This window comes from Chiroxiphia lanceolata, chromosome 17 (genome assembly GCF_009829145.1).
Source record: "Chiroxiphia lanceolata isolate bChiLan1 chromosome 17, bChiLan1.pri, whole genome shotgun sequence".
Taxonomy (NCBI): Eukaryota; Metazoa; Chordata; class Aves; order Passeriformes; family Pipridae; genus Chiroxiphia; species Chiroxiphia lanceolata.
The window spans coordinates 12084819-12102430 of record NC_045653.1 but is presented as its reverse complement, the minus strand read 5'-3'; the positions used below and the strand labels follow the sequence as shown (position 1 = coordinate 12102430).

General features: G+C 49.9%; 1 protein-coding gene across 2 annotated transcripts; it reads right to left on the bottom strand.

Annotated features, from left to right (window-relative positions):
- Positions 1 to 224: 224 nt before the first annotated feature.
- TM9SF4 (transmembrane 9 superfamily member 4) lies at positions 225 to 17574 on the bottom strand. 2 transcript variants are annotated; one of them, XR_004359979.1, is made up of 19 exons: positions 17470 to 17559; positions 12587 to 12700; positions 10909 to 11008; positions 10381 to 10549; positions 10171 to 10300; positions 9639 to 9762; positions 8715 to 8833; positions 8497 to 8608; positions 7964 to 8034; positions 7420 to 7552; positions 6858 to 6939; positions 6692 to 6767; positions 6267 to 6350; positions 5895 to 6070; positions 5503 to 5566; positions 4842 to 4961; positions 4230 to 4319; positions 2916 to 3863; positions 225 to 987 (listed from the first exon to the last, which is right to left on the bottom strand). XR_004359979.1 is itself a non-coding variant. In XM_032704596.1 (18 exons), the coding sequence occupies exons 1-18, from the start codon at positions 17557 to 17559 to the stop codon at positions 3714 to 3716; spliced, it is 2004 nt and encodes a 667-aa protein (XP_032560487.1). In that variant the 5' UTR covers positions 17560 to 17574; the 3' UTR covers positions 1802 to 3713. The 2 variants fall into 2 exon arrangements, 1 of the variants encoding a protein (XP_032560487.1); XM_032704596.1 differs by lacking the exon at positions 225 to 987 and having other exon boundaries at positions 1802 to 3863; positions 17470 to 17574.
- Between the last annotated feature and the right edge of the window lie 38 nt (positions 17575 to 17612).

Genomic DNA, 17612 nt, shown 5'->3' with positions numbered 1-17612 from the left:
GGGGATTAGCCCTGGGACTGGGTGGAAGAGCCATGGTCTCCCTCCCAGAGGCTGCTGTTCATGCTGTCCCTTCTTGTGCTGGATCTGGACAGGCCCTGTGCCTGACCTCCCTCCCTGCAGCTACAGCTGCCAAAGCCAGAAACTTCCCATTGTTAAAGCTCAATTGGTTTTCTAAAAACAAACTTTCTAGCACTTTTACACACAGTGAATAACCTCTTTTAATGGAGTATTTTGGGGGCTGTAAACAAGGTTTTTAAATTGTAATTAAGTGCCATTAGGAAATGTACAGTTCATCACTAAAATTAGCTCTTGCAAATGAAGCTCAAATTGAAAGCATTTTTTTATAATGAAGTTGTTTATTAAAAGCATTTGGATGATCTGCCCAGGGCATCTTCTTGGGGAGGAATTGGGATTTGGTTGGTTTAAATAAAGACAGAATGGTAAAGCAGGTCAAAGACCCAGTTCCCTGCATGAAGCCACATGGGTTTGTCATTCAAGCAAAGAATTACACCCCTGCAAAAAAAGACCCAGCACCCCCCTGGGGATGCAGCCACAGCCAACAAACACCATAATCCCCTGTCAGGAGAACAATGTTTGTTAGACAGAAAGTTCTGGTCACTTGGTTTCACTAGAATTTCCAGCCCATGTGGCAGCATTTCAGACGAGTCCAGCCCACACCCCCTCCCAAATAACCCCCACGTGCTCCACTCCCCAAGGGCAGCAGAACCAGGACCAAACCTTAAGCTATGAGCAGCTGCAGGCACCAGCAAGCATTTGGAGATGAAAAAGGGTGAAGCACACCCTCCCCTCTTGGGATTCTCCTTCAGAACAGAGATTAAAAGCTGACAGCCACGATCAGTGTTCAGGTGCTTTTCTCTAGGTATGATCTGGTTTTCATTCCTAAAGCAGCTGCCAGTGAAACGTGCCCTTTCCTCAGCAGCTTTCCCCCGGAGCTGAGGGCTGTGACAGGACATGAATACACTCAATCTGCCAAAAAATAAGAAAGAAGTTCAGCACAGATCATCCTGTTGGTGGAGCTGAAGCTTCCTTTGCCTTTTTTAAAGGGAAAAGGGACTATTCTGATGATTTCCAAGTTTTGATTCAAGCATTTGCCTGCTCTGATCTCGGTCACAGACATTGAGCAGCCCCTGACACTGGCACCTCCATAACCTGGGGGAAGCACATTCATTGCTCTGCTGGGCAGAACGTCTCAGGAAAGGGGATTTCACTTTCCCTCCCTCAGGCAGCATTCCAATGGATGCTGGCTGCTCTCCTGCCATGCATTCCCCCAGCAAAACACACAAGCTCTGGGAAGCCATGGACGACAATGTTGAAGGCTCTGCTTCCACAGCACCAGCACAAGTCCAAACTCCTGTTTGGAAGGAAATGGCAGCTCCATTCTGAGCTGTCCTCTCACTTCTGCTGCTCAAAAGCACCATGTATCTGTCCAGCACTGCCATCCAACAGTCCTGCTGCTCTTCCCATCACTGCTACACACATCAAAAAAGGTATCTCACACGAGAGACAAGTTGCTCAAGGGATCTTACCCTGCAGCACATCCAAACGCCTCAACTGGTGGCACAATTACAATATATGGCAGCATTCAGGACATGCCACACTGGGAGAAACATACTGCTCAGTCAAGTTTACCAGGAGAAAAATATTGCAAAGAAAACTGAAGTATTCCAAGCTCTGCTTTTGTCTGAAGCCACACGTCACAGACCACGCGGGTGTCGAACAGGCCAAGTGTTACAAAAGGAAATTCTCCAGAGGTGGCTTAGGAGAACCCAGGAGAGCAGGATGACAGGACAATGGCAGATTTATTTACAATAGGACACAAAGAATACATACATTAATTAAAAATTACAAAGAATACAGAGAAAACAGTTCAGGAAAGGGAGAGAAATCAATGCTGGCTGAGCCTCTCCACTGGGGCAGGGGCAGAAGAAAAAAAAAAGGAAACAAAAAACAACAAACCAATCAAAATCTCAGAAAAGGACCTCAAATCAGAACTGACACAGGACTCCACAGCACAGCTGGCTCACGCATACCCTGCGCCCTTTTTCCATCCATGATTCCTGGCTGATTGGACTTTGGCATGATGAGCAAGGCTGATGGGAAGGGACGTGGGCCCTTGCATGGACCTGGTGGAAACTTATGGCAATTAGGGTTAAAAAGAGTCCCAAAGCCCTCAAGGGTGCACATCAGTGCTGGGAGCAGGGAGGGCTTTGGACAGTTCTGGGTAGAAAGAGTGTGACCTGTGGCAGCTGGTCATCAGGAGACCTTACTACAAGAAGCAAAACTTTCTTAGATCTCACTAAAAAAACCTCTCCCCTGTAGCCCTGACTGAATCCAGCTAGTCTGGGGATGTAAGGAGTCTGCACTGCAATGTGGAACCTTTTTTACTGATAAACATCATTGAAGTGACCAAAATAAAAAACAACTTTAACCTCTTTTAAAAAGAGCTTCCTGTGGGCCAGTTCAGGCATCAAGCCATGTGAAAAGAGCCCACCTCAGCTGTCCTGGAGGGCTTGGACTGGTTTTTGTGGAGAAGAACAAAGTACAGCTTAGGGGCATACACTTTTCCTGTTCCCTGGAGGTAGAGAATTTCAGAGGAGGAGCAGAGAGCAGCGAGGGTGGCCGGCCCCAGAGGGAGGGCTGGCAGGGAGACAGCCCCACTCTCAGGCCATAGGAGAGCTCCACAGGGCCACCTGCTCTGTGCTCAGCCCCTTCAGCAGGGCCTGCACACCCTCGGGCAGCTCAGGCCCAGCACTGCCTCAGATTGCTTGGCACTGACCCTGCAGAAGTGTCTCCGCAGGCTCTGCGTGATTCCGGCAGCGTTCCCAGGATGGAGCCTGCCCCATTCCTCATGCATATGGAGCAGAACTATTGACAGAAAAAACCCTTGTAGGTACCTCACACATCCTTCCAGTCCTGTATTCCAGCACAACCATGGACATTATATCCTGCCTTCTGAAGGAGAGGCAATCCCACCCTCCCCTCAGCCCTTCCAGCAGAGGCATCCGCAGCGGCCCGTGCTGTCCGAGGCTGGAGGGAGGGAGCAGCGATGCCGAGGGTTGCAGTTGTCAAGCTCTCTCAGGGTGAAATTGCACTTCCCAGGCTCCAAATGGCACCTCCAGCAAATTGTAAACAAGCCGAAGCCAGGACTTCGGTGGTCGGAGCACACCGGACTCCCGCTGGGTGAGCCTTTAGGCTCCGGTTATTTTGCCATAGTCAAGCTCCCTCTTCTGTGCAGACACGAAGGCAGGAGAAAAACGCAGTCTGATGCTCATCTGAAGAGTCTCCCTGAATCCTAGAGCACCCCAGGGGCTGGAAGAAAACGTTTTCACAAGTGTTTCTACTGCTGTTTCAAATCCATTCGTCATCAACATAAAAAAAAAAAAGGATGAATTAGCAAAAAGGGGGTTTTACTTATACAGAGGGATATTTCTCTGCTAAAAAACTCCCTCAAATATGGAACAGGATAATAAAGTTAAAATGTAAGGTATCTACAGACCCCTTTTCCCCCAGAAGTAGCCCAGAATCCATGTACACTGTGCCAAAGTTACATTCCAAATCGAGGAGTTAACTGTTTCTCTTGTCACTCTCCCACTGGATTTCGTTTCCTTAAAAGAGCTGGGAGATGATGTCCACGTCACTCCCGGGAGGACACGCGTTCGGAGGCGTCTGATTCCTGCTGGGGCTCTGCAGCTTCAGTCGATCTTCACGGCGGCGTAGATCTTCCGGACGAACATGTAGGCTGCGTAGAAGCCGATGGTGCCCGTGAGGAGCCAGAAGGACAGGACCATGAGGGCGGTGTAGCCAAAGTACAGCAAGGAGGGAATGAACTCAACAATATCCAGCTAAAACAGAAGAGGAGGGGAAAAATGAGCAAAATAATGCACAGAGGCGACACGAGTCCCCAACCCAGCGCAGTGCCCTCTGCGAGGGGACCTTTGTGCCAAAGGGAGGATTCGTTTTCATCCAGCTGAACAGATTCCCTTCGAGGTGGGGTTGGGAACAGTGCTCCGCACAGGTGATCTGGGCAGGGTCCCAGGGCACCTACACCTTCCTCTCCCCTCTGGCAGGGCTGTCAGCACCACTGGCTGCTCAGCTGCCTTGGGCTGGCACGGGACAGACTAGGACTCTGCAGTCCCACCATTTCCTTTCCCAAATCCCACAGTCTTCCCCAGAAAGGCGGCACTTTCATACAGGAGGAATAACAATACCTTGTTCACAAAGTAGAATACAGCGTAGATCAGCACATAGAAGGCAGATCCCCCTGACACCAGGAAGGTCCTCCACCACCAGCGGTAATCCTGAGGATAAAAAACCTTATTACCCCACAGGCTTTCTTCTTCTGTGGGATGATAATCCTTCTCCTGTCTCAGGGGAGCTGTGACCATTCCAGGACAGGGAGAATATCACACATTTTCCTTCAAAGGAAACCCACAGTTTGGGGTGGGGAACTGTTTTGTCACAAAAGTGTCTCCAAACCAAGAGGACATGAAGCTGACAGTGAAGCAAAGCCAGGTCAGCTCACAGCACCTCTGGCCCTGCATTTGTTTTTTATGTGCATGGAATGAACCAGTTTCTTTGAGAAGAGACATCAGCTGAAAACACCCCACACCCAGCAGAATTCCTGGTATGAAACCACAGTTCCCAGCCTAACAGATAATCAAGGAGCTTCAATTCCCCTTGAAGCCAAGAGGTGTTGGGAGCAATCCCACCTGTGAAGCTGGGCCACACTAATTTCTGCTGAGCAGCAGCAACAACACGACCTGTGCTTTTCCAGAAGCAGGCACCCTGAGCTACCCAAACTACAAACATGGAAATCTCACCTCAGCACAGAGCTGGAAGTACACCATGACAATGCTGATCTGGGAGCAGGATACCACCAGAATTATAAACACCAGGAAGAGAAAGCCAAAAAGGTAATAGAACTGGTTCTCCCAGATTGCCTGAAACAAAGACACAGCAGGAATTTGTTTCTGTGCTACTGTGATCAATCACTTGAACATGGGACTAACTTCTGGCAGCCAACCAAGGGAAAATGAGAAGCCCCTCAGCTTCATGGAGATGAAAACACAGATCTAATGTGTCTCACAACATCACTTCAGAGGATTCAGGTTGCAAAAAGGTGCACAAGGACAGCTCTGAGGTAGCTTTTCATTCCCCTACACCTCCCAAGCAATGGAACAGCAAATTCCTCCCTGTCCATACAAGGTGAAAAATGGGCAGCAGCTGAAATAGTGACTGTATTAAGACCAGGACTCCTCCTTGATGTAATGTTACAGTAAATTTCATCTTTAGCACAATCCTTCAAACCACCAGGCGTGTCCCACAGCTCTCTCTGGAAACTACTGAATGGCCTGGAGGGAACAGCTACCCCCCTTCAGTGAGTACAGGAATAGGGCACTGCTTCAGTGGAAGCCCCTTCCATTTCAAAAGCTTTGGCATGAGAGGAATCCTATTCAGGAGCAAAGTGGGTTAAATGCTTACACTGAAAATGAAGAACAGTTCGATGAACATGGCTCCGAAAGGCAGAATACCAGCCATGAGGATCCTACAGAGCCAGAAACAAAAACCATAAGCAGCACAATAAAACTGTTCAGACATTAAAAATTCCTTGTAACCACATAGCACACGCTCCAGAGGATCTACAGCTCCAGATTACTAAAACAAATTTCACAGGCAATGGCCTAGCTGCTCCCACTGCTGAGCACATACCACTGCTACAAGCACCCCTCACACCACATCCAAATTACCAGTATTGTCTCAAGGAACCCCATCTGTCCATGTCCAGAGACCAGCAGAAAGTGATGTTCAGCAACCCAGGGAGACAAAGGGGAGGGGGCTTAACTCACCATATTTCCCAGACATTCATCACTCACCCCACAAATTTATTCATGTACCACCTCTGCTCCGGGATCTGCCTGGGAATCTGATTTGTCCGTACAGGATTGTCATACGGCTGCTTGCGAAATCCAAAGTAGTAACCCAAGTAGACCAAGGGCAAGGAGATCCCAAACCACATGCAGAGCAAGGCCACCATGGTAGGGAAAGGCACCTGGAATTACAAGAGTCACAGAAGTGAGGCTGACAGCTCACCTGCCCTGGAGACTGATGTCATCAACCACGCAAACCCTCCAGTCACCCACTACAAGGATATCCACATTTGGAAAGGTCTGGGAAGACAAGTAAGGCCCTGCCAGCCCAGTCACCCCCTCCCACCCAGCAGGCCCCAGGCCGAGGGTGGTACCTACCGCACCAGAGGAGTGTTTCCCCCAGATGAAACAGTTCAGGACGAAGCAGATGCCGAAGACGACGCCCGGGTACAGGGTCGCTGTCTGCAAGAGCAACCACAGCACAAGAGAAGACACATGACTCCATCAGCCAGATGTTCCTCTGTAATGAGTCCATGCCTGGGATAAGGCACATGTGGAGTAATGTCCCTTTTTGCTACAGCACGAGGACACAGGGCTGGGCTGTGGGGAGGATCTTGGACAATCCTCTCTGCTCTAGTACGTGCTCTTGTGTTTGCTCTTTTCTGTAGAGCTACAAGGACTCAACCCAGAGCAAATCTGAAGCACAGTCAGGCTGTGTCCAGCTGCCACAAACATGTGGAGCTTATCCACAGATCTTGCCATCAGCAAACCTGGATAAACAGCACGGAACATCCAAGACTCACACAAAAGGCTCCCTTCTTCCACCGATGGCCTTTCAGAGTCCGGTACAAGCGGCCAGCAAAGAATCCACCAAAAACCCTGGGCAGAAACAAGCCAAGACAAAGAGAATGAGCTGTTCTGCTGGGGAGGTGCAGGACAGCACTGGGGGGAAGCCGTGGAGGCACCTACCCCATGAACATGAAGAGGAAGCAGGCAGTTGTCATCAGCGCGCCCCGGCTCGAAGGTGACAGCATCCCCAGCATAGCAACAACTGCAGAGGGAAACAGGACAAGGAACAGCAGCTCTGAGGTACATGGGACAGGGGCCTGTCCCATCCACAGGCCACAGCTGCCTGGAATCTCTGCACAGGCCTCATTTCCTTCACAGCATAACACATCCACAGCCTCCAGCACGGGCCAGAGAGAGGAAGCTTTGATCTCAGCTACAGACCATGCTCCAGCCTCAGCTTCCCCAGGGATGGGAGCAGGTGCAGCTCAGCAGGCAAGGCACACCTGTGCAAAGGCCTCTCAGCACACTGTCACCCAGGGCTCACAGCTTGGCACACAAAATATAATCACACAAAGCTGCCTTCAGCTGGGAAATGCCATCGAGCAGCTCAGCAATGCTGAGCCCGGGCCAATGGAAGCAGCTTTATGGGCCTCACTCCAGCCAAAGTGAGCACAGGGTGAAGACAAACATCCTCAAGCATCATCTTTATTACAGCCATCCCCATGCAGCATGTGCCACTTACAGATGACAATCAGGATCATACAAAAGAGCTGAATTCCAGAACCCAGGAGAGAGCTGAGGATCATAGGATACTGTGGAGGCCTGAAGACATCCCCATGCACAAGTTTCCAACCTGATTCCTCCATGGTATCTTCCTGTAGCAATAACAGAAAAAGAAGATTAGTTAGATATGATATGCCAGTGGAAACTGAAGTCCTACCACAGCCAGTCTAAGAGGGTAACTTCCCTGGATGCAGGTCTTCTCCAGAATTTTACCACTCTAGCCAAGAAACTTCTTTCCTCTTGGGCAGACACAGCTGAGGCGTGAACTGCCAGTGCCAGGGCACACATTTCCAGAGCTGTCTGCAGTCATTACTCAGGTCTGAAGACATCTGAACTAGTAATGTGCCATTGTACACTGACAGCCAGAGATGTGTGACAGAACAGCCCCTCCCACGGCCAGGGCTCAAAGCAAAACAGAGGCAAGGGAAGAGATTGCACAAGAGATCCCTCCTGGTCTGTGCTTCCCTCCCTCTCTGATCCCAGCCTCAAGAACAAATACATACAATGTCATCTTCCTTGTTGTAGTTGGCAATGTCCTTCCGCAGAGTCCGGATGATGATCATGCTGAGAATCCCTGAAAACAAGCACAAACTGTGTTCAGCTCAGAGGCTCCTACATGGCTGTGCTGCTCTCACACTGTGCAACTACATGGCTCCCACTAACACACTGTTCTGTCTGGGAGAGGAGGCCTTGAGTCATCAGCAAAGACAGAAACAAAACCCCAGGGGAGTAGGGGAGGCAGTATTCCAGCAGGAACAGGGCACTGTGGCTTTCCTGTGGCTTTTTTGTTTTTTATTTAAATATGGACATGGAAGATGTGCATTCACCACATACTCCCTCAGTGACCCCAGCCAGGCGGGTAACTGCCTGACCCCACAGGGCACTGTCTGAGGGTTTAAGTGCTGTGTTGGTTTCCTGCCCCGTCTGACCAGGTTCAGACGTGGCCTCATCCTCCTCGAGCCACCTGCAGCTGAGGCTCAAAGCAAATTCCTTGCAGACACCCGTAAAGGCCTCCCCACCCCACACATCCCCTCACCTGAAAGGAAAAACACGACCACAACTGAGTTGATGATAGAAAACCAGTGGATCTGCACGTCACTCATGGTCAGGTACGTGTCCCAGCGGGAAGCCCACTTGATGTCACTTTCCTGAAAGAGGAGGGGAGTTCTTCTCACATCAGCACATTCCCAATGTCTTCCACAACACCTGTGACACACCTGGAGCATCACTGCCAGCTCCCCAGTACTGCCTTACCTCCCAGTGCACAGAGTAGGTGAAGAGCAACTGGTTCTCTTTAGTGGGATCTATCTCCTGAGGGGCAGAGCCCGTGGCTTCAGGCAGGGTACACATGCTCTTCTCATCAGCCTTCAAGTCTGTAAGGGAAAACATGGCACACACAGTCAGCCCTTCCCTCAGGCACCACCTCTCCCACGGAGCATCACCCTTAGGGCACTGGGCTGCAGTTATTCCAGGTACTGTGGGGAGCCACTCCCTCCTTGCTCACCTGCTCTGCAGTTTGCAAAACTATTCTCCTGACCAGCAGTGGAGCACGATTAACAAACTTTCAGGAAAGCTATGCACAGGGCTCTCCTTAACTGGAAGGATAAAAGCCAGAGGTTCTGAAGCCAAGGATCTAGACCATGAACAAATCCTCTATTCCACATGACATGCTGAGAAAAAAAGACCTTTGCAGCAGAGCCTGCTCTGCCAGAGGAGAGCTGCACAGGGTGATACACACCATAAGCAACTGCCCTTTGAGACCCTTCACTGATGTAGGAGTGTTTTCCCCTAACCATTATTTTTAAAATTCAATCCCCCTGGAACTGTTCCAAACATCCTGGACAAGCACACAGTGTCCCAGTCAGGGAGATCAGCACCACAACAAGAGCTACATGCCCTGCATGCTTCATGCTAGATGATACAGTGCAAAAAAATGCAACCCCAAAACCTCAGACTCAGGTCTTTTTACAGGAAACGATTTTTCCATGGATTGCACTGCAAGGATATCTCTCCATTGTTGGTACTTCCTTAACAACAAAGGGGTTTATTCTTAAAATTCAGACTCTTTCATTTCTGTGCCCTGTGAAGCAACAACTGCCATCCTGATACATCAACGACATCCAACTCTTGTTCCTACAGGAGACTCTTCCCCCTTGCTCCTCCCCAAGAGTCTCTTACCTTCTAGTTTAATGCTTTGGGGAATCACCTCAAAGCGCACCACCCTGTAGGTGTGCTCCTGGCTCTCTTCCACATCCTCTCTGTGGTAGTAAAGGATGAAGGAGAGGTGGTTGTGCAGGTAGAACTGAAAGAGTGACATGAAATAAAGTGTCAGCACCCCAGGGCAGGAACAGGCAAAGCTGAGAAGCAACAGCTGCAGAAAACAGCTCCAGTGAGGAAAACTAAAGACACTCCAACATCAGAGATCAGCCAGTCTTGGAGGCACAGTGCTTTTGCTCTGCTGAGGGGAAGCCACTGCATGAGCATGTTCAAAGTTACACAGTGAGTCAAAGGAAGGACTCCTGGCTATTGTACCAACAGTCCAGCACCCATCCCCTGCTTCCCACCAGAGACCCCTCTCTCATATTTCCACTCTTTATAAAACCTTTTGGTTGCATTCCCAATTCTGACACTCTCTGGCAGACCTCTAACACCCTCTGACAGACACCCAGATCTCCTCCAGGCACCCTGAGACAGCACCTCAATGCTCTACCTTGTTACCGTCCATAAACCCAAGCCTATATCCGTGCTCGAACTGCACATCCTTCTCCTTCTTCTTCTCCTCTTCCTCACGATTGGAATAAAACTCCAGCCGTGTTGCCACAGGGAGGTTATCAGCAATGCTGAAAACACAGATTTCAGATCAAATTTGTCCACAGCACCAAATCCCCTCTGACACAAACCCACGCCAGAGGTGACTCACAGGTGGACGTAGTAATCCTCCCTGATGCGCTCGGCGATCAGCTTGCTCTGCTCCACTGTCAGAATGACTGGCTTGTTGGGAAAGTTACACAGAACTTCACATTTCTTCTCCATGTTCATGGAAACCTGGAAAGGCGTATTTACAATTCGGTCCCCACGAAGAACCTCACCTGGAAAACAGGAAAATAGGGGCAGGGTTGGAGACTGCCAGGCTTCCTGCCAACCAAGCACTGTGCAGCTGGAGGGACCACAGCAAGTCTCCTTTGCTGCCATGGATCAGACTGAAGGACAGTTTAGCTACTTTGTTGGAAGTATCAAGCACTACTTATGAGGCAGGTTATATGCCCTCCTTCAGTAAAGGCATTTCCTCTGTCTGACACACGGACCCCCCCGTTTGCAAACAGCCAGACATAGTGAATCAAAGGAATCAGGTTCTCCTCACAGCTCAGCAGAGGTGACATTTCCAATTGCTTTTGGCCCTGTAAACATCCCCCCACGCTGTGGGACTGCTGTCTGACAGGTTACACACCGAGGTTCTCAGCCTTGTAGGTTATCTTGCTGGGCTGGCAGAAGGGCAGCGAGTAGTACTCGTAGGGCAGCTGGGTCCGGGAGCTGGTGAGCTTCACAGCCTGCAGGAAGAACAGAAGGATCAACCCCAGGAAAGGACTCAGGATAATTTCCTGAACTCTCAGCATCAGCCAGAAGCTGACACTTGAACTTCAAGACCATAAAGCTCACTTTTGGAAGATACTACTACTAATATTAAAAAATAATAATAGAGACAGATGTTCCTGAGAGACCTCCGGCTTGCTTCCCTTTTGCACCATTCCCAGATGTACATTCCCTACATTACGATTTAGCAGAAATTCATTCACAGAGAAACACTGGTGGTTTTGCAAATTCATGTCCCAGTGGAGTCCTAAGAGCTCAAAAAAGATTCAAGAATCGCAATTCATACAAGATTTCCTCAAAAAAAAAAATAATTCATGTCCCACTGGACCTCCTGGGCCCTGTCTGGCCTCCAGGGCTATGAAGAGTTCAGCAATTTTAATCCTGCAAGGAAAGCCAGAGAGCCATCAGACTGGGGAGAAAAAGGGTTGGTGACAAACCCCAAACATTCCTGGAGGGTTTCCACAAATCATAGGGCACAAGGGAAGTGCAGAGACACACCACAATAGCCAAGGCCACAGTTGCTCCAAAAAACAGAAGTGTTCTGTAACACAGCCAAGCTCGTTTATTGGAAGAGCACTGGCAAACACACCGACTTGCCTTAGCAAGGAGGGAGCATTTGGCTCCTGAAATCCCTTTGAGAACAGCCATTCCAATACCCCCTTCTTCTGGGAAGCTTACTGTAGCCACAGGCAAGTCTCATTTGCTTAAAAATAGCCTATGTCTGGCAGCCTGTAGCCAAAGAGAAAAGTGTGCTGTGCTTCACGTGGGAGCAGCCAACCTCAGCAGCCCCCAGGGTGCTGGATTTGCTGAGACAGAGGCCACAGCTTTAGAAAAATAAATGAAATGGGCTACAAATCACTGATGTCTGGAAGCAAAGCCTGGCTTCCTCCTGGATGGGTGTAGCAGCTCTGTCATTCAGTACCAGCAATGCTGCATGGAAACAGCTCCCAGCAAGGCTGGGCTCTAAGCTCTGCAAGGCTCAAGGACAAGCACCTCCACTTGGGAAGGGCTTATCACAGATTTCCCTAGTCCTGAAGATACAACATGAGCAAACCAGGTAGAAGAGAAAATTAAGAAGGTCTGATTTAAACCACTACTTTATTGCATACCTTCCACCTTCTACCTTCCACCCCAAGGCCCACCTCTGTAAGCACTTTGAGAGTCAGTATCACGTTAGAGAAACTGAATTCACTTCAAAGCCACAGTGAAAAAGGGGCTCTTTTCCCACATGGAGCAACATCTCAGGGACTTTGTGCAAATGCTGAAGGAATTTGGTAGAAGGTATCAGGGGCAAGAACAAGAATCATGTTGGGAACCGAGTGTAAGACGAGGACAGTGATCACTTGAGTGTGGTCCCAACCACCTGATTCGAATGCTGTGAAACAGAGAAAATATCTGACCCCAAAATTTTAGCAACAGGATCCCCAAATTTGACTTTCCAGCCCCCCTTAGCTGCTATGATATAAAAAAGAAAAAAAAACAAAAGATAAAGTACTCCCAAATCAAATGGACTAAGAGCACCAAGTTCATCCTACCTTTATTTCTACGGGATCATTGCGGTGGAAGTTGATAGGAGCCACCCCAGGTACATAGAATGACTCTGTACCGTGCAGCAACAACAGCAAGACCAGCATATACCTTAGCCTTTCCTGAAAAAAGGAGAAGAAACAGTAAGATATAACAGAAAAGGCAGGAACAACATCAGAGATGGGCAACAACACTGGAAGAACTCGTCCCAGACATTAGAGGCTGCACTGTCAGGTGATTAAACAGAAACTAAATTCACAAAAGCAATTAGTAGCTTTGTTTTGTGACTCTCACCAGGTCACTTTCTGCTCTAGGTGTCTCTGCCTCTTCATCTGCAATTAGGAAAACTCTGGCTTTGCTAAACCACAAGAAAAACTCACTTTTTAGCTGCACCACGGGGCACTGAGCAGGCTGTCACCTGACTTTTCTGCTCCCACCCATCTGAGCTCCCTGTGTTGGAAAACTCCATGGATTAGTAGAGAAGAGGGCTGTAGCCCTGGCACTGGATGCCTGACAGCTCTGCATGGCAGCAAATGGAGCCAATTACAGGTGGATGCTCACGTGCTGCTACCTGCAGCACAGTAGTTATTGTGGGCTCAGGTGTGACACCAAAGCACCCAAAGGGACGGTTACATCATGCTCCCTCCTTTCCTCACCCCTCCAGGCCACAACACAACTCAGTAACACAGCAAAAAGCTTTTTCAACCCTTTTTCAGGCAGCAGGAGGACAGGTCAGGCTGGAAGGCTCAGTCTCCACAAGGGCTCCAACAGAACCCAGACCCTGCCAGCAGCAGCAAACCTTTTATTTAACACTCCTTGCTGCCTCCTCAGCCCCTCCCATCACCTCAGGTGACCCAGCTCTGGCACAGGCAGGAAGGCTGTGAAATGAAAATCGAGCTTTAAAGAGTATTAGCCAGCAGCAGCTTGCCTGGATTAAGACACCAGTGTAATCTCACAGCACTGCTGCCTTAAGCCCCTCCTCCCAAACTCCCTGCGTGTACCAGCACCACTGGAAAACCACACAAAACCTGGAGCTTGGTTTGGGACAACTCTTGAGCTAATGCTGCAGCTGTAACAAACCAAATCCCTGCTGTCCCTGTCCTCAGCACAATCAGGCTGGCACACAGCACCAGAGAGAACACTCCAGAGCTTGGCATCCACAGGCCAGGTGTGGATAAACAGCATCCTTATCCTGGGGATCCTTCCTCAGGTTTTGGAAAAAAAAAATATTAAAAAAAAATATCTGTGTTTATTGCCCTCACATCCCTTCCTCTTCATCACCTCCCTTATTCTGAGGTGAGGAAGGTACATTTGGCCCAGACACCAGCAAGGGCCAACAGAATTACTGGAACTGAACAGGATGAAAGAAAAAGCCATAAATATTGGTGGGTTTAAAATCTAAAATGTATTTAAAATGCAATTGCTAAGCACCTACAGAAGATTTTAGTACTGAATCATCAGATACATGTGGCCTTTCAGTACCTGAAGGGAGCCTAAAAGGAAGATTGAGAGAGAATATTTACAAGAGCAGGACAAGGAGGAATGGCTTCAAACTGACAGAGATTAGGTTTAGATTAGATATTACAAAGAAATTTTTAATTCATTTCTTCATTGAGGGTGGTGAAGCACTGGCACAGGTTGCCCAGAGAAGCTGTGGCTGCCCCATCCCTGGAAGTGTTCAAGGCCAGGTTGGACAGGGCTTGGAGCAACCTGGGATAGGAGAAGGTGTCCCTGCCCATGGCAGGGGGTTGGAACTAGGTGAGCTTTAAGGTCCTTCCAACCTAAACCACTCTGCAATTCTGAGATCTTTTATGTTGTTACTTGTAAACCAAAACCATACAGGTGCCACCCTTGCCCCAGAGGGCTTGGAGGTGACAAGACCAGGACAGAACTTCAGCAGATGCTCAGGAGACACGTGAGCACATAGAATATGAAATTTTTGATGACAAAAATTTTGCAGAAATCAGGCTCTTTGCATACAGGTGATGATGACTCAGGCAGCACCAGGCAACAGAAAAGACAAGAGGGCGACTCTGGAAGGCTGTGCCAGGAAAGAACAGTTGGTAGCAAGGCACGGGAATGCTGCTATGCAACAGGTGGGGCAGCTCTGGAAGTGAAATTTGAAGGAAATGCCCAGTGCAGGTTCCTGAGCTGGCAGAGCACAGGGAAGCTGATGCTGAGGTTCTTTCTTGTCAGGATGTTTGCTCTTGTACTCACAGATGTGCTTCATCTTCTCCAAACAAAGGCATCAGCTTTAGCAATGGCAACTAGGACACCACCCAAAACATCTGTGTAACTTATGGGCCTGGCCAGGTGATCATCTCACCTGGGGGACATCTGGAAGCTGAGTTCTCTCCTATGCAAGGTAAGAACTTCCAGGATGGAGCTGTGCTTTTGTTCAGTCATGGAGCCCTGGTGAGGCCCCCCAGCAGACAGGACACACACCTTTGCAGCCTTTACCAATTATTTATGTTTCAAAACACATGCACGAAACAGTTGTGCATCTGAGGTGCCAGGAAATCATATAACGAAGAAACAAGTAGCACAACAAACAGGCACAACTCCAGACTGAGAAAAACCCAGCTGCATGTAGGCAAAAATAGTTTGGATTGACTAAGCCTGATTATTTTCCCATATGCAGACATGCAGACAGACCCTTTCTTAGGAGAATATGGTCTAAATAAGAGAACTGCAGAAGTAAAATGACCCCCTCCTGTCCCCCAAATCAGAGCACTGCTCAGACTGAAAAGATCCATCACAAGCAAAAATCCTGCGGAAGGAAAGCAAATCCCTGCCTTAAAAAAGGGGAAAAACCCAAATCTATTTCAAATGTCACTATATTCTGTCTGCACACAGGCCCCTGACAGGAGCCACACTCTGACTTCTCTCTCCCACGGGCAGAATGTATCCTGGGGAAGTCATGGCATGAGCCCAGGCAAAGCATGTCACTCTGGGAGCAGCTGGCACAGTGCAGGCAGGACCCTGCCAGAGCTGCCAGCACAGCTCACCAAACACCCCCACAGCCCAGCACACCCTCCTCCAAGGGCAGCTTCCTCAAGCCTGTGGGATCTCTCTAGAAAGATACTGAAAACATATTCCTGTAATTAACTTCAGAACAAAGCACTTGGCTGTAAGAAGCAACTAACTCAAACTCCTTGCAGCAACTCTAACAGTATTTCCTGCCCTGTTCACACACCACCTCTCTCCAAGAAGGCACTCCTGGATAATTACCACTAGACTTGGGATTTGCAGACAACTCCAGGACACAGTTTCTTTAATTTATCCCACTCAGAAAGACTGAAACAACACTGCCACTTTCTGTGAATGCACAGAAGCCATGCTGCCTCAATAGAGGAATTATTCACTAAGCCCCAGCCTGACCCTGCACGACGAGACCCTAAAACGTGCAGTTATCACCACGTGCTTCCCTACAGCCAGCACTGCCAGAGTCTGAACTCCAGCATTTATCTAAGAGAAAGGGAAAACAGCAGCTTTTCCCTGGGGCACTCCAACAGCTCCAAGGTGCCCCAGAGGGTCTGTGGCCGGGTCACGACTGCCCAGGATGTCCCTGCCCAAGCCAAGAGACCCTCAAGCAATTTCAACCATCCTGCAAACATTTGAATCGGGCTGGTGCTGTACCAGTGATGGTTTAGGTCTTAAAGAGTTTCACAATCCAACAACTTCAGAACACAGTATTTGCTCTAAGTGAGGAAGAGGAAGTAGTAAGTGACAATGATGGATGTTGTGAATGAAATGATGGACATTGTCCCACCTCTTTTGGGCAGAGAAGGACAAGAGGGGTATCAAACAGCCATAATCAAGGGCTGTTAACTTTCAGCACTGAAGAAAACTCGGGAAAACCTGTCCAGATGGATTCACAAAGCTTTGCTATCCCATTCCACTTACTGAAACTTTGGAATGTGGTGACAGAAAGGGAGGAAAGGCACGACCCCACTGCTCTGTGGGAGGAAAAGAAAAATCCACCAAAGGATTACACATGCAACCTTCATTCTGCCCTCAGGCACATCAACAGGACATTCACAGTGGTAATGGCACTCTCTCCATGAGTCACCTCACAGCCCAGCCCCGGCCAGCAGCGACCTTTCTATCAGCACACATCCTTTATCCACACTGTCATGGAAATATTCTTCTGGGAAAGCCATGAGGAAGTCTGTTTTACTCCTACAAGACTCCAAGGCAGGTAAGTAACGTCCCAGCAGCTCGTTTTCTCCTCCGTGAGGTGGCACTGATGCTCAGCTACCTTAGCAAAGTCCCACTAGGAACATATGCAGCTCTCTGAGGATTCAGGGAATAATTCAGTAATAATAACAGGGATGTTGGGACGACGAGAAGATGAAGCAGTTGCTCGCACCCCGGCCCGACAATTACCACCGAACACCTGTGAAAATCACACACAGCGCAACAGCCGCTTTGCTTGGCACCAGCACCGGGTCCAGGGCGACGCCTTCCTTCCAGAGAGCGGCACAGCGAGGGGAAGGGAATGGGAAAGGAAAAGAAGCGCCAGTACTCCCTACAACCCACAATGGCCCGGCCCGGCCCCTCCTGCCCAGACAACGCCGTGCCCCGCGACACGGTGCCAAGTTTGCTGCCGCGGGAGCGCGGGGCCGGCACCCGCCCCGCTCCTCCGGGCCCGTCGGCACCGAGCGGCGGCCTGAGCTCTGCCCCGCGCCGGTGACACCGCCGAGGGACGCGGCACGGCTGCAAGGCCCCAGGAGACACCGGGGAGCCTCCTGAGGACAGCGGCCGGGCCTGTGACCCTCCCAGACCCTCCCGGAGCGCCCTCCCCGCGCCCCGCGACGGAGCCGGTGGCGGTGCGGGCCGGGGGTCCGCTGGCGGGACGCGGGACCGGGCCGGGCCCCCCCGCACTCACCATCGCCGCCGACGCCGCCATCTTGCATCCACGTGTCGGCGCTGACGCCACCGGAAGCGGCGCGCGGTTGGCTGCGGGGCAGATCGCCATGGCGACCGCGGCGGCCGGGCAGGGCCGCACCGGGAGGTTGCGCTCCACACCGC